This window comes from Anabrus simplex, chromosome 3, assembly GCF_040414725.1.
Source record: "Anabrus simplex isolate iqAnaSimp1 chromosome 3, ASM4041472v1, whole genome shotgun sequence".
Classification (NCBI taxonomy): Eukaryota; Metazoa; Arthropoda; class Insecta; order Orthoptera; family Tettigoniidae; genus Anabrus; species Anabrus simplex.
In genome coordinates, this window is record NC_090267.1 from 247,864,022 (window position 1) to 247,881,741 (window position 17,720).

General features: G+C 37.4%; 1 protein-coding gene across 5 annotated transcripts in view; it reads left to right on the top strand.

The window, feature by feature from the left end:
* The window catches only part of LOC136866203 (uncharacterized), an 873,476-nt gene that overhangs the window by 765,637 nt on the left and 90,119 nt on the right, over positions 1–17,720 (top strand). For all 5 annotated transcript variants that reach the window (XR_011017926.1, XM_067142959.2, XM_067142960.2 and 2 more), the window contains 2 exons: positions 5,687–5,802; positions 16,978–17,133. Coding sequence is in view for 4 of the 5 variants with exons in the window: in XM_067142959.2 (XP_066999060.2) it covers positions 5,687–5,802; positions 16,978–17,133 (272 nt within the window). In the remaining variant the exon portion in view is untranslated. The remainder of the gene's footprint in view (positions 1–5,686; positions 5,803–16,977; positions 17,134–17,720) is intronic.

The window sequence follows — 17,720 nt, forward strand, 5'->3', positions numbered from 1 at the left end:
AATTTAGTTTTTTTTCTTCTTTCTTCACCAACAGTACCTCCAATGACCAGTGGTCTCCAATTTATTCCCATGTCAATAGTGAAAAACTTACTTCCAATTTAATGTCTCCATACTTTCATTTTCTTCTGCAACGAATTAACTTTGAAATTCGCCCAATGAAAATAATTAACTCCTCATTTCTGGTGTTTATTTTGGAACTTGTACTTTTGACATAACTCAGTCATAAACTCCACACTTGTAGTCATAACTTTGAAATACAACTGAGAATGATCCATCTTCGAGAACATCCATTGAGGGAGCCTTATCACAGGATACATGGTTCCATGGTAATGGCATCAGTATACATAGTTTTATAGTGATGGCATTAGGATGTGTGGTTCCATGGTGACGGCAACAGGATGCGTGTCTAGGTGTACGCATCATCCCAGAAAGCTGCAAGTTTCTTATACAGGTGATATAAGTCAAAACTGAAATAAAACCAGAACTTAACAACAAGATTAATGAGGATTTTTGAAAATAAATCTCTCTGTACCCTATCCAGTGGTGTACAGTACACACCCTGCATATAGCTGCTCATGCTCTTCAAGCTAGCCTCAAGTGTGGGCATTACCCGGTACAATATTTACAATTACATGGCCCAAATGATGATTACATAACATCTGGCTACAAAGAACATGAACCATCAGTACTACAAAGTGAGGTAGAGGATACCGTAAAACGGGGTAACTTCGACCACTTTCTCGTATATTTTTAAATTAAAATGTGAAATATTCCCTCTAATTTTCTGAAAAATATAATAGTAGTTCTGCCATGTTTGTTCTACATTTCTAAATATGAACATAATTCTAATTGTTATTCAGTAATGAATTATGATTATCGAAAGAGTGGCCAGAGTTACCCTATGTTTTGGGGGAGCTTCGGCCGCCATAAAAATATCTCTTAAAACGAAGTTTTCTTCAATGTAGTGTTACTTCGGCCACTGTGAATGTTTTTTAAAAACCTGCAAAAAGCCCAGTATCAACAATCACAAACAAAGTAAAACGATTTGTGGTGAAACAGAAGTATAGTGATCAAATTCACATTTTTCATAAAGAAGAAACTATTTTATTCAGCCTAAACGAACAAGCATTGTATGATATTACAAATTACGTGTTGCATTGCATAATTATTCATAATGGTACAAAAGATAATAAATAAAAAGTACGAAAATCATAAAGCCCAATAGTATGAAGGGGAAAGGAGATCGGAAAAGAAGCAATCTTGTAGACTGTTCTCACAATGCACTGCCTTCTAAATTAGAAAATATCTGGGCCGTCAATCAAGTTCTTAATTGCGCCTCGTCCATGTCAACTGATTTCCGTCTATTTATCATTGAAAATAGGAACCGTCTTTCTCCTCCCTGTCGGGATAAACTTCCCCGTTTATTGTTATTGTGGCTTTATTGATCTCTTCTAAAGCATTCTTGAAGTAAACAGGCTCATAATTACAAAACCCGTGGCCGTGTAATGTTTTCCTGTACGTTCTTGGAATGGCCGAAGTTACCACGGAAGTAGACAACTTTTATCACAAAACTATTCCCTGAAGAACCTATTTGAATAAAATGCATCAAATTAGGTTGATCAGTTACCAGGGGTACTTACATTTTGACCCCATAAACCACTGGAATGGAGAATCGAATACTGGGGCTAGAGAACAGTTTGTTTTCTGCTGTTACCAGACAAGACAATAGTCGGGGCTGCAAAAAAAATGGATTGACTAAAAAATGAGCCCGCCAATGTTCTTTGGACTACCGAGTGTTGATAAAGCATTCTATTGTACGGGCATTTCAGTTGTTGAAAGTGGTTTATATTTTTCAGTTTAGGAGGCAGGAGAAAATGAGTGTTGCTATTCATCAGTGGCCGAAGTTACCCTGTATGGCCGAAGTTACCCCACTTTACGGTACCATCAAACATGTTAAAGATCACAAAGCAACTAGATATGATGATATATCAGCAGAGATGATAAAAGTTTGGGGATGATGACATAGATATACTTCTTTTCATCATCAGCAGAGTCAGGGATACCTGCAAATGGCCTCAAGTGCAAGCCTTAGCATCCGCTGCACTACTTTTCTCTATTATTTTAATATTTACATTCTCTAATAATCCTTTTTATATAAATACCAAAATCTTTTCAACCCTAATATGTTCAGCATTGCTACTAAAAATGGGAGCCACCCCCTTCCATTATAAATCGACCTGGATTATTTTATGGTCAATGTTCAGAAAACCAGGATATTTAATTGGTGACGACCAAATTTATAATGTAATTGTCACTGCTCACGCATTTGCTTCATAAGCAAGCATCAATGAGGAACTGCAAGAATTATCGGACTATAGTAGTAATTTTACATGCCAGTAAAACTCTTCTCCATATCACCGGTCAATATATAAGTCCATCATAATACTGTGTAGTTGCCTTGTCAATTCTGTGACCATCAACCAACGGCTAAAATTATAGTTATGCACTCTGGTACCAGATATTTTGTATCCTTTCTCCCCAAACTGCTCCCATGTAAATATGTTAATATATGCTTTATAATATTTCCTAACTTTTCTATAGTGTAGCATCAATGTTCATGTCAGACCACTACTGCTGGACACTGTCAAAATGCCCTGTGGTTTTACGCATTGGTGCCGATTACTTGTATCTTTTACCTTAGGCTGCCCCCATGTAAATATGTTAATATAATCCTTTATAACTCCATATTATTAAGAACATTGTTTTTTCTCATTGAAGCTTAGTAATTATTTTCCTAACATTTCTCTTAGTGTAACGTCAATATTTCATGCCGGACCACTGCTGCTGGACACTGTTAAATGCCCTGTGTCTTACGTATTGGTGCTGGTCACTTGTATCTTTCCCTTAGACTGCCCCCATGTAAATATGTTAATATAACCTTTGTAAGTACATACCCTAACATTTTGATACTGTTATCCTTCACAACTAATAATTTACAGCCAATGGCTGATATGTTGGGATCCATAATTATTATTACTGAACATTGTTTTCTCACAGACCATCCCTACTGTAATATGTCAATATTATTTCTTAGTAATTATAATTGAATTACAAATCGGATACCTGATTTATGCCTTGAGGTAGTACTGTGACTGATGATGCCTCCAATGATAAGGTGAAACATGTCTCATATGGAAATAAAGATAATTCCTAATTGTTAAAAAATTTTAATGTATTGAATAGGTAATATTATAAACTAATTAGCATCCTACATATACTATTTTCAATACGGATCCATAATGATATTTATCACTTACTTTAGAGGTATTCAACTGTTCTAAATTGAATACATTGTAAAAGCTGTCAAATCTTTCAAGGAAAATGGCTGTCCTGCCAATCCAGCTAGGAAGGCATTTAAAGTACAACCGTATTGGTGAGTGAAGTGGTAAGGTGGGCCTAATATTTATTCAAATTTTCCCAAACCTAGGGTTCATCTTTGTTAATATTTTAAAATTGTTTAATATGGTCCCAATATGTTCCTTATACTGACCATTATAGCAAACCTTTTAAAGTAATTGGGAACTGATTTCAGCAACTGTAGTAAAATAAGTGTACACTTTACTACCATTCAATTCAACAAATAGTTCCTGATTAGATATGATTAGCAATCTGTGTAGCTTCAAGTTATTTGACCCTTGATCACTATGAGTAAAAAGTCAGAAAGTGTTCTCCTCTTATGTCAATTGTATAGATTCCATGGTGTTAATATTCTGTGTTAAACTCTCATGGGAAACTATGATGGTTACAGAACTCGAGTGAGGCAAAAATGAACAGAAATATTTTTTACGTGATTGTTGGTTTCCTCATTCCAAGGAGCTGGCCTATACCCCCAGCTGCTGTATCGGTATGGGAAGGAAGCCACCAAGTCACTCACTCTGCTACTTCACCTTTGCATGGTTTGAATTTTCAGTATTATCTTTCAAGATAGAATTTCTGAGATACGCTTATATGCATGTAATACATATTTGAGTTAGTAACAATACTGGCACTAAGCAAATTATGATGCTCCAGACAAGGAAGAAATGTCAAGGATTTCCTAAGGTCTCTTTCAAAACCTTATTGCAGGAGAAATTCTCATAACTACTTATTAAATTTCTTGTTGGATTGGTGCTCAGTCATATCCAAATAATATTTTGAAACAATTTTCTCACAGTAAAAAAATATCAAAGATGATTGCTGCAGTATTCAAACCTTCTACCTATCACCTTTTGGGTGATCATAATAGTCATCATACTACAGGTTTAGAATGTCTGGTCTGGTGAAATTTTGTAGTACTTAACATTTAGCATTCAGTACTTGACCAATCTATTAACAGTGTGATAACTAATTAGCAGCGTGCCATTGCATCAGGAATTGTATAAGTGACTATATGCTGTTCCTGAGTTGCCACACCCTATTGTGTAGGTAGCAGTATTGTTGAATTTCTTGCTGAAAACAACCAGCTGTTGGTTTTTTTTGTAGTATTTGGTAGTATCTCTATGCTGGAAGAAAGATGAATAATCTCCATTTTACTGACATTACTACTATGTTCACCATCACTGAGGAAGAGCTTGCTATCTTGTTGGAATGCATTAAGGCAGAAATCAAACTGTTAGTCTGGAAATTAACCTTATTAAGACAAAGCAGATGGTATTTGACCATGGCAAGCACCTTCAGTTCACTGGTCTCTTGATGTATCTTGGAGTTGTTGTACATGAATATATTTATCTAGGTTCAGTTCTTAGTGATAAGGTGGCTGAGAACAGGAAATTGAAAGAAGAGCAGCCCTTAGATGCTGTGCAATGAAAAATTTGAAAACCACCTGGTGTAACAGTACTGTAGAACATCTAGAAATACTAAAATTGGCTTGGTGCAGAATCTCATATTTTCTGTCTTCTTGAATAGTTGTGAAACCTGGACTGTCAAAGCTATAGAACATCAGCGTATGTGGTGCTAACAAAAAATACTAAGAATACCATGGACACAGAGAAGAAGGAATGTGTCAGTCAGCAGTGAGCTGGGCAGGAGAAGACCTCATTCTTGACTATGCTACCATAAGATATTGCAGTTCTTTGGCTACATCATAAGATGACAGGGGGACAATGTAGAGAAGGCTATAGTTCAGGGAGCAGTCAATGGTAAAAGGCAAAGAGGAAAAGCATCATACAGATGGGTTGATCAGATAAAGGAAGTCACCCAGATGCCTTTAGGAAAGATCACGTCAGAGGCAGAAAATCAACAACAATGGAAGCAGCAGGTTATATCCAGAACAAATTTACACAACATGTATGAGGTCATGATGCTCAGTTATGAGCACAATAATTAGAGAGAGTAGGTATTTACAATGCCATATATTTGAGTAATATACAGTATGTCATATGTATTTTAATTAAAAACTGTACTAGCACAAAGTCCACTTCATATAGTAGAAATGCAATACTGTATATTAATATCTGAATATCTAGGATACTCAGTCGTCTCCCACTTAATATGTGTTTTCTTCATGGTCCATGTAAGAGCATTTTATCAGGGTTTTACTGTATTTTTTATTATATGAAGATCAGCATAGTAGTTATGTAGTAGACTTCTGCTGGGACATAAAAGGATATATATTTTGTAATTAATTCAATGCCATTCCTATTCACAGATAGAACTGACACCAGTGGATTTTGTGAGTAAGGTGATTGTTTGTTTGACACAAGACATTTTACAGTCCATTGGGAAGATCTTCCATATAATAAACACCAATACTATGGATTTTCAGTGAGTATTCAGATTTCTTCATTTTTTTTTTTTTTTAGATAGGAGCACTAAAGTAAAATGCAAATACATTGTTCTATATTTATTTAGCCTATGGCTTTTATTGCCAGAAGTGTATGAGGACATGTTCGCTTTGCCTGGTGCAGGTCTTTCTATTTGCGCCCATTGGCAATTAGCGAGTTTGAGTGTGCGATGATGATAATAATGAGGAAGGGAGAGGATGAAACCCAGTATCTGCACATAGCCTGTTCCTGTCAAATAACACCAAGGGGTCTACTCAGTGTTTAACATCCTCATTTGATGGATGAATCACCATCAACAGCATCATATGCCCTCTCTTGATTTGAAAACTGTGGAGAGGTTTGAAATTGAATCCAGACTTTTGACACCCAATTAAGTGATTACAGATTGTATACCACCACCTCTCCTACCCTGCCGGCTAACATTCTGATGGTGAATATTTTTTTTTTTTTCCCTCAATGGGACTCTTTTCTATAAATTCCTAATGTTAGAATATTATAACTAGCTGGCTGCCTGGTCTAAGGGTAGCAAGTCTGCCTCTTCTGTGGAGATCCCAGATTCGATTCCTGGCTAGGTGAGGGATTTTTACATAGTCCTAAGGGCTGGTTCTAGGTCCACTCAGTCTACATGAGAACAACTAAGGAGCTATCTGGTAGTGAGATAGCAACCCTGGTCCAGAAAGCCACAAGCAACGGCTGAAAGAATTCGTTCCACAATTTTAAACAAATTTTGTTACCTACATAATTTCACTTACTCTGCAAATGACGAGGACAGTTACTATTTTCTACGGGTTTCGTGCTCTGTGTCGAGTGACTGACACCTTCACAGACTGACAGACTACTGGTTACCATGGCAACATCTCTGGCAGCTTGCTAGCAAGGAAGTAGCGTAATGCCATTTTCGTCGTCATTGCTGTAAATTCGTAGTTGTTCATTGGGTAGAAGGCAAGAGAGCCATCAAGTTGCCATTTTTGTAGGATATTTGTGGAATACTCTTGGAGATTACAATTGTCTTGGATTAGTACTAAGCATGGCTCTGAATATTTCAACAGTACCGTGGAGAGTAGCTCGTTATTTCACACTGCAAGGTGTTTTAGCATTTGCTATAATTTTTATTGCATCTCCCCTACTTCCATTATCTGCTTTAATTTCTTGCCTCTGCCCTGCCTCTTTAGGCTTAAGTAATAACACCATAAGTCATCTTCTTATCTAAATACCTAAGAATCCCTGCACCTAAATTTCTCCTCTGTTACCATTTTCTTAAGTCTGTAACTCATATCATCAGAATTTAGTGAGGGACATTCCATTTTTCCAATACTTGTTAAGTATTCTGATATTTGTATTGGTATTTTGATATTTGTCCTATCTAGCTGTCCTCAGCTATTATCCCATCTTCAATTAATGTCAACTTTTTCAACTGTATTACTTTCTTCCTTAATATCTCTGTATGTATGCGAATGTTAATACCAAAACCTGGACTCTCTTTCCTTTGATTGATACTATTCACTGTTCCATTCATGCATTTTTCCCTTCACTGTGTATGATTTCACCTATTAACTTGTATAACGTACCATTAACTTGAACTTATTTAGAGTCAGTAGGTAGGTTGTGACACTTTTGAGAGTTGGTGCCTCTTTCTATGGCAACTATGGAAAATCTTCATTCAAAGCCTAAAAACAGTAGTCCACATCTAGGGCATCTGAGAATGCTTCTGAATGTGAAGCTGGTTTGAATATGGCCATATTTAGGAAAACACTTAAGAAATGATGCTGATAGCAGGCAGTAGGTTCAGTTTGTAGAGAGAACGTCATTGAAAATCTAAGGCGTCTGGGGCTGCGTTTAATAATGTTGCTTTACATCCCGAGGTTTCCAAAGATACCGAGGAGCCGGATATTTTGTGGCACAAGAGTTCATTTATGTACAGATAGATCATCAGCTTTCCACGAGCAACACCCCTTCACATACCATCGAACTGAGGCAGGATCAAACCCACTACTGGTTTTGAAATTTGGGGCTCAGCATAAGAACGCAAGTGGGGTGTATTTTTCCAAAGCAGTGACCTATAGTTTTCATGGGCTTAACTATTTCCTGAAAGTCCTAATTTTTACCTCCCCCCTAATCAAGATGGCAGGCACAAACTGCCAGACAAGCTAGAATATTGAAATTTGGCAAAATTATAGCTTTTAACCTGTAGCCAATGAAAAAATGCCAAGATGTTCAAATGTGTAACTTTATAGCCCCCAAAAATATTTAAATATGGAAGTAATTGCAGACCTTCATTTTAAGGTAACTGGTAGCTAAACAGCAAGTCATATCTCAAAGCATATAAATCACCACCCAATTTGGAGTGATATACAACTTTGGTCCGGTGACTTTTTGTCTAATCTCAATCCTTTATATGTTAGATAAAGCTGCATTTCTCATTTGTAGGTAATTTTTACACAAATATTTTTTAGTTTGACACACTTATAGGAAAGATAAGAGTCATCAAATTAGACACGCACATTGGTACAAATAATGACCGTATGTGAGCCAAATTTCATGATGCTAGCTGTCACGTAAGTATGCGAAAAATAAAGCAATGTGTGAAATCTGTACCCAAATTTCACCCTGTTCAAAGTTTCTAACTCAATTTAACACATACATAGAGGATATCCAAGAAAATATCATAGGATCACCCATGTTGACTACTAAAATCATCATCTGATGACACAATCCGTTTGTCAATATGACATACCATTTAGCAGCAGTTAATCTTGAAATGAAGGTCTGCAATTATAAACGGGCACGAAACATAAACAACCAGGTGAGGAAACATTACAACTACAGAATGGATGTGGAAAGTGGCATGGAACGTAGCCTTTTACAAAGAAAGAAAATGTAGATGGTAATTGCCCTTGGTTTACACCCATTTATTTGAAAAGGGAAATAAATCAAAAACTCAAAATAGAAAGATCTTTACAAAGGGAAATTAAAGTTGCTAAGCATGTCTGCATATACTGTATATACATGGAAGTCAATTTGAGCAATCTAGAAAGTGGGAGGCTGCCATTATAATTAAAACTCCTCAAATCGATAGTGACTGTCAGTAGGAGAGGGGTCTGCAATTGTAATCAAAACTCCCCTCATCGACTGTGACTGGCAGTAGCAAAGGGGGTCTGCAATTATAACAGAAACTCCCCAACTCCACTGTAACTGGAATTAATAAATTGAGCCTGCCATTGTAATGAAAAATCCCCTTCTCGATTTGACTGGCATTAGTCAAGGGAGCCTGCAATTTTGGTCAAAACTCCCTTACCCAATTGTATCTGTCAGTAGGCAAGGGTTCCCATCATTATTGTAACCTTGCTTGGCTTGATTACATAAATAAATAAAATAACAATAAAGAATGAAAGTTTAAACACAGGAAAAGAAATACTTAAGGTTCAACAAAAGCATCGCAGCATGAAACTAAAACATTTTGGGAAGCCTATATAGTTTCGGAGGAATAGCATCCCCTGGAAGGAGACTCTTCACTGTATCTTCTGGAATAGAAAATATACCTCATGAATAGTTACACAGGCTGTGAAAGTCTAAATGATAATATTAGAAGCCTCTGTGGGGAGGATATTTTTCGATCAATGTCTAAATTGAGTAGATTACAACGCAAGAAGGTGTGTCTTATTTCCTCTCTCACTTTTCTCCTAAGATGCCGGGACCACAATATACTGCCAAATTTTGTTAGGTTTAAGCATACCTTCAGAACACCAAAAGCTATGCGAATCTATCATTGTACAAGCAAGGCGTTATTGATAGAGAGGATACAGCAGACTCGTAAGGAGTTGGATTTAATCTTGAAGGAGTTGCTTCAGCTGCATCTACGCCTCTCAAACTTCGTAAATGAGGAATTATGGAAGGTCTTTGATCGTATTACTGCACAATCTTCTATTCCAGAAGATACAGCGAAGAGTCTCCTTCCAGGGGATGTTATTCCTCCGAGACTATATGGGCTTCCCAAAATACATAAGGAAGGTGTACCTCTTAGGCCTATTGTGAGTATGATTGGTTCCCTGACATATGCCCTTTCTAAATATTTAGGTAGTCTACTTTGACCACACCTGGGTAACACCCCTTCCCATATTAAGGATTCCACACATTTCATTGAGAAGTTAAAAACTATATCGCTTCAGCCAGGCGATATTTTGGTGAGTCTTGACGTGGCGTCTCTGTTTACGAAAGTACCTGTTGATGGTGTTATGTCTCTCATTAATGATATTTTCACTGAAGAGATCGCAAGGCTTTTCTACCACTGCATGACCTCCTCCTACTTTCTATGGAATGGGAAATATTATGAACAGACAGATGGTGTGGCTATGGGAAGTCCTCTCTCTCCTGTTGTGGCTAATTTCTTCATGGAAAACTTCGAAGAGAAAGCTTTGTCGTCGGCACCTTGCAAACCGAAGATCTGGTGGCATTATGTGGATGATACGTTCGTCGTATGGACGGAAGGTGAAGACAATCTTAGTCACTTTCTGGGTCACCTTAATCGCCAGCACCCTTCCATTTGTTTCGCCCTGAAAATGTAATCTGATGGCAAAATACCATTTTTAGATGTTCTCGTCACCAAGAAAGAGGATGGATCTTTAGGACACAGTGTTTATCGTAAGCCTGCACACACCAATAGATATCTCCATGCAGATTCTCACCATCACCCTGCCCAGAAACATAGTATCCTTACAACTCTGACTAAGGATTTGTGAAGTGTCAGCTCTACAAGAGGAAATTGACACCTTGAGAACCACCTTTGAGAGTAATGGTTACAGCAGAGCTTTGATCTCAACGGTTCTGAAATCAGCACATAATCGGACGTCTGTTAAGGAAAAAGATGTAAAAGGAACTGCTTACCTACCTTAGATACATAACACGATGTATCGTATTGCTAAAATCTTACGTAGGTACCATTTACGAACTGTTTTTGGAACATCAATTAAGATTAGGCAACTCCTGCGACCAACTAAGGATAGTTTGCCTAAATTGCAACAACCTGGTATCTACAGAGTTCCCTGTACTCGTGGCAAGGTTTATATTGGGCAGACTTTAAGAACGGTATGTATCAGACTCAACCAACCTGATACATCAGCTGTTGCTGATCGTGCCTTAACACCTGGTCATGATGTCTTGTTCCAAGAAGTGGATGTTCTTGCCCGTATAAAGCAATATCGCCCAAGAATTATCAGGGAGGCGGTTGAAATACGTAAACACCTAGATAATTTCAACCGCGATACAGGCTACAACCTCAGTGAATCATGGCTACCTATTATTAGAACCATTAGAGAATAATGCTTTACTGTTGCCATTCGTTGTCTCTATCTGGGGCTAAAATGGCATCCCGTTTACATCTTAGGGCACCATTTCAAGTTCCTTGTTGCTTTCTCCTTGCAAACTTTTATGCGTCATTTCATTTCTCTCTTGTCTCCTGATGAAGAAAGGCAAGGTTCCTTTCGAAACGCGTTGAGTGTGTTTTATAATTAATTACACGGCATAAGCTCAAAAATATACCTCATGAATAGTTACACGGGCCGTGAAAGTCTAAATGATAATATTATTTAATTCTGTTGCCATGCTTTCACGGCCCGTACTTATAGACATGATACTGTATAGGCTTTTGGACTTATGCCGTGTCAAGAAAATGAGGTGAAATTCTTTACGTTTCGCAAAGAACTGTGCTCTGCGTCATCAGAAGAAAATCTCATTTCATTCTTGTAATAATATTGTATTGCAGATATTTAAAGAGGTTTTAAAGGTTTGGTGGTTTTAAAGATCATCATTAAGATGACACAACGACACATATCGAAAATGACTGCTATGTAAATTTTAAACAGCAAATTATTGCATCCTTGTGTATTTCTGCTCCACAATGCATTATTGGATCTATGGTTTCTTCAGATGCACACAACGTTACCTAGTCAGTTTCACAGACAACATAAAATGCAGAATACTCAACACCTTCAACAGTTTGGGAGATCAGAATGCTCAAGATGCATTCAGAACCTAATAAAGGTTAACTCTAAGAAAACAGAACATGTGTCTCAAAGTGGGAAAAAAAAGAGGCAAAATTCGCAGCACAAATGAAGTATTCCTGTTTTTTAATAGCGAGACTTGAATATTGTTTAACTTGTCTCATTTTGCAAAATATTTATGAGCTATCATGTAATTTCCTTAACAAAAGCATTATTTTTTTCAGATCCTTATCGATGAAGTGTAAATGAAGTCGGCAGGGAGGGGTTTGCTAGTATCCATGGTATTGATGTAAAGTGGGTCAGGAGACTTTCTGATCTCAGGCAGGAAAGGTATTAACAAAAGGAAAGACTTGCAAGGAAAACAAAACACAAGGCCAAAAAGGAAAAACATAGACATAGTGCAGAAAATTAGGGATCACATTGAAAGCATTCCATATAAATTAAGTCATTATGGGAAACGCGGTAGAAAAGCTAGATATTATTCACCTGCTCTAGATACAGTAAAACTCTATTTCATGTTCCTGGAAGACCTTTTCCTGGAAGTCTACAGTGAACTTAAAGCAAAGAAGCAAAATCCTAAAACTGCGTCATGCGAAATACCTTATTCATAATTTCTTTTCGCTTTACGTCGCACCAATACAGATAGGTCTTATGGCGACGATTGGATAGGAAAGGACTAGGACTGGGAAAAAAGTGGGCATGGCCTTAATTAAGGTACATCCCCAGCATTTACCTGGTGCGAAAATGGGAAACCACAGAAAACCATCTTCAGGGCTGCCGACAGTGGGGTTCAAACCCACTAGCTGCCAGATGCAAACTCACAGCTGCTCACCCCTACCCGCACGGCCAACTCGCCCGGTATTCATATTTCTTAAAGTATTGTTGGGACAACCACAACTACCCATTCGGCCAACCTAGAAGTGACGCCTGCTTAACACGCGAAGAAGTGAAAGCAAAAATCCAGCTAGAAATGAGAGTAATGGCTAAGACATCACTTGGAGAGGATCTTAAGAGCTACAAACATACAGCTCATGCATTTGATGTTAAGGTGAAAGAACCAAAGCAAAAAGAGTGTAATGTAGTGCTGGCCGAGTTAGAGGCAAAGAAGGGGATAACGAAGTTCTATCAGTACTAGAACATTACTTTCAGGCATTTTTTAACAGTGATATAACAAGTTTCTGGTATTCAGAGATGGTTGCTGTGGACAGAATATGAACATTACACTGATACGATATTGGAACAATCTGGTCATCCATGGTAGATTTGAAGAAATCACTCACTTCTTTCGAGAACATGGACACAGTTAAGTGCCATGTGACCAGCACTTTGTTGTCATAGAGCGTATGCAGAGGAAACTTGAATGTATGATGTAATATCAACAAAATTTATGACAGTGGAAGTGAAAGGATTTATTATAAAAGATTATTCAGAGTACTTGGAACCCTTCTTCAGATATAGTATTGTAGCAAAAATTGCCAAAGATGTCAAATTCACGATCAAAAAATACAAACGTTTCTTTTCAATCAGTACCAGAGGGCACTTGAGACCAGTGTTTCTATCCATGATTTAAGATCATTATGATAAGTTTGAAATTTTAAAATCTAATTTAAATCTTGTCCCTCTACTTTTTGACCCTCTATACACAAACACTCTGTCTTATAAGAGCAGCAAAGCTAAGAGATGGCATGAAGCTCTCAAAATATAAGTGTAAACTTAAAAGCTTTCCAGTTTGCCGAATACACAATTTCAATATAAATACAGTGAAACCTGGTTAGTGCGTTCCTCATGAACATGCTTTCCTGCTTAGCACATTGTAAATTTGAAGTCCCAATTCTCGTTGTACTAAAACTATGTAAAAATACTTCACTTACTGCGTCACGAATTTTCCCTATTACTGCTTAGTATGATCAAATTTTCCTAGCCCTGATAATGTTATTTGTCATCCCTTGTGAAAGAAACGTAATTTCCGACTTGGGAAAAAGCCATCACCACAGTTGCATGACTACGGAAAAAGGCCTTAAATTCCTGAACTTCACAGGATAAGTTGAACCTTCACGGAGCAAGTCGTTAGCCTCAAGAATGTTCAGTTTTGCTTGCTGGTTAGCAGCAATATTGCTGAATAACACAGTGAGCCTATTTGTGCTTGTATTTCACATTACATTCAGAAGTTAGAAATTTATTCTGTGTTGACTGGTACAGTGAAGTGTAGCGAATATTTGTCACGTGGTATGGTAGCCTATATCTGGATTAGGAACATGTAAACATACCTATTGCATCACAAATTTTCACTATTACCGCTTAGTAGAGTACAATCATATTCTTCCTAGCCCTGAAAATGTTATTTGTCATCCCTTGTGAAAGAAATTTGATTTTCAAATCTGGTAAGAGCTATCGCCACAGTTGTGTGATTATGAGAAAAGGCCTCAAATTCCTGAACTTCACAGGATAAGTTGCACCTTTGGGAAGCAAGTCGTTAGCATCAGGAATGTTCAGTTTTGCTTGCCGGTTAGCAGCGAAATTGCTGAATAACACAGTGAACCTATTTGTACTTGTATTTCGCATCACATTCAGAAGTTGAAAATTTATTTTGTGTTGAGTGGTACAGTGAAGTGTAGCGAATATTTGTCATGTGATTCGGTAGCCTATATCTGGATTAGGAACATGATCATGTGAAATTGACTAGCATGGTGCATATTAGTTTGTTTTGTGGTCATCTGTGTTGGTGTGACGTAAAGCAACTAATAAAAAAATGTCTTGTGATAGCCTAGTTATGGATGCGGAAAAAGTCATGAAATTCCTTACTATTGAAGACAAAATCTGTCAGAAAGTGGACTGGCATCCACATCTTAAAGCGCGCAGAGGTTGTGAATGTTTTAACTCGCACATTCAAGTTTCGACTCGATCACTCGAGTTGGTCGAAGTTTATTCAAAATGGCAACCAAAGTCATTCCTCCTGGTCGCACATGGTCTAGTGTAACCTCCAATTCATTGTCTAAGAGTGTGACCAGGAAATAATGTTTAATAACCCACTGCTCTGAAATAAATGGCTCCTACTAACATCTGTTTTAGAAAGAGTGTGATCTATAATAATACTTTGATATTTTTATTCCCCTATGCACATGTTTTCATATTTGATGTTTGGTGTTTTTCTCACCTTTCAGTGCACTTGTTATTTTATAAGCCTCAGCAGAAAAAGTTTTCATATTTATTCTCGCATGTTTTCACCCTTTTTAATACTTTCTTCTCATCTTTAGAAATGGTAGATATAACTTTCATTGTAGGAGCTACCTGCGGATACACAACTTAAATTCCCTCATGTCGGAAAAAATCATATCTAGTGTTTCTGAATCCAGTTGGATAGTTTTTATTTGTATATTAAGTAGTATGTTTCCTCTCTTAACACGTTATTTTTTGTTGTCTCCTGCAGAAACATCTTAACGAGGTTTTACTGTATTATGCTATAACGTTGTATAAAATACCTTGTTAAACAAGCAATAAATACTGTGTTCATTCCGTGTTTAATAATGTGTTTATTTACAGGTATGTTACAGTGTAATATTTATACTGGAATTATGTGTTTGGCAGAGTGGAAAGCTTTTAAGTTTACATTTAAACTGTGTCAACACTGAAAAGTATGGCTTCCTTCTTAACAAATTCTCAAAATATGTAATAATAATAATAATAATAATAATAATAATAATAATAATAATAATAATAATAATAATAATAATAATAATAATAATCGTATGGACTCAGCTACCGTGTGTAGACATTTCGATTTGACGCCATCTGGCTGTCTGCTAGTCACTTGTGACGTTCTGTTTTACTCTAGGCCTACTAGATGGCAGACTGAGTAAATAACCAAAACTCTCTTGGGCATCTATGGCTGAGATTTCATGAATTTTGTCAGGTAAACACCAAATGTGGCACCAGAGATCTTTTACATGCCGACATCGTATGACATGGAGTGTTGAATGGACTTTTTTCCCGCCCTTCAAAAATCCGACTAACTCTGCTGGGTTTGCTATCTGATGGTGAGATGGCGGCCCCGGTCTCGAAAGTCCAGAATAACGACAGAGGATGCGTCGTGCTGACCACACGGCCCCTCATAATCTGCAAGCCTTCGGGCTGAGCAGCAGTCGCTGGGCAGGCCAAAGCCCTTTCAAGGACGTTAAGTGCCGTGGGGTTTTTTTTGGAAGTAATTTAAATTAATGGTCTAGACAAAGAAGCACATAAATCAAGAACAAGGAAATTGGAACAAGCTTACCAACTGATCAAGGATACCTATAATAGGAACAGTATCTCCATCAAAACTAAAATCAGGCACTACAACACAGTAATTAAACCAGAATGTCCATATACTACAGAGTGTATGTTCTCCATGGAAACAGGCGGAATAGAAGGGGAAAAAAAATTCTAAGAAAAATGTGGGGTCCATTAATGACTGAAAATAAGGAGTTCAGTCACTGGAAGAATGCAGTCCACTACAAAAGTAACGAAACTGAAAGAATGTCTGATACAATCAGGAAGAGGAGAGTTAAGTTCTTGAGCTGCATTAAGAGCATGGATAATGCCAGACACACAAAACAAATTTTTAATCATATTTACAAGAGTAATAATGGCAATCAGTGGATGCAAAGTATAAAGAGAGATATGAGAAAGATGGGAATAATAGCAGAACAACTTTCAAGAGACTGATACAAAATTTCAAAGATTTCCAGGAGAAAGAAAAGAAGGAATGGAATAACATCTAGACAGAAGAGAGGGGGGGAAAACACTTTTAGAGCCCTCAAATATTTTTTCCTGACTACTCACCCCATTCAAGACAAAGGGCTTTGAAGTTAGATATTAGCTAGTGCCTAGACCTATTGAAGTACCTAGTTGCAACATCAGATAACTGCCACCTTTTTTCTTTTTCCCCTTTCTTTCTCTCTCACTTTTCCTCTTTTAACCCATAGCACTGTCAAGGATTCAACAGTAGAACTTATCCTTTGTACTTGTTCTTCCATTGATAAGAGTCTAGCCAAAATATTTGGATTTATGTGATTTAAAAAAAGTATAATCAGTCAATTCCTTTGGAAAACTACACCATTTGCTCAAAAATTGTAGGCCCTTTTCTACATATCATATGAGATAATTAAAGTGATGGCTTCTTTCAGTTTGCTGTGGCAGTTGCTACGGGTTCACGGGTATGCTGTACAAGTGTTACCCTACAAAGAATGGTACAATAAAGTTAAGCAAACAGCTGAGGAGAATTCTGAACAGTCAGCTGGCAACCTTAAAGCTCTCTTATATCTGCTGGACACACTAGTCAAGTAAGTTGCATTGTGTAGATTTACAGTAGTTGTTTCTTCAAGTAAGAGAGACTTAAGATCTGTGTTTTGGTATGGGGCCTTTATTGTCTATAATGTGGGGAAAGTGTGTGGAGGAAAGAGAACCAGGGTAGTGTTATCCAGGAATTAGGCTAAGACAGATGTTGAGGAAAGAATAGGGGAAGGAGAAAGTGGTAGTTTTTCACGTTGGTACCAACAACGTAAGGCAAGCAGGAATAAGTACTAAAATGGTTGGGGAAGTGTGGAATTTGGCTATGGCAGCACAGGAGAAGTTTAAGGGAGAAGAGATTATTATTATCAGTGGAACACTATGTAGGAGGGATACTGAATGGAGGGTGATCAGGGATTTAAATTAGACTATGGACTGAATATGTGAAAAACTAAGTGATCCTAATAAGTGAGTTGGAGATATGGATTTGCGCTCAGATAGCCTTTACTTGAACGACATAAGTGCATATAAGTTAAAGTATTTGTTTAGAAGGATTATAGGGAGGTACATCCAGGGAGACAGGGTGACTAGGAAGCAGTGATGAGAGTTCAGGTGGCTGGAAGTCGAGTAAGGCTGGCAT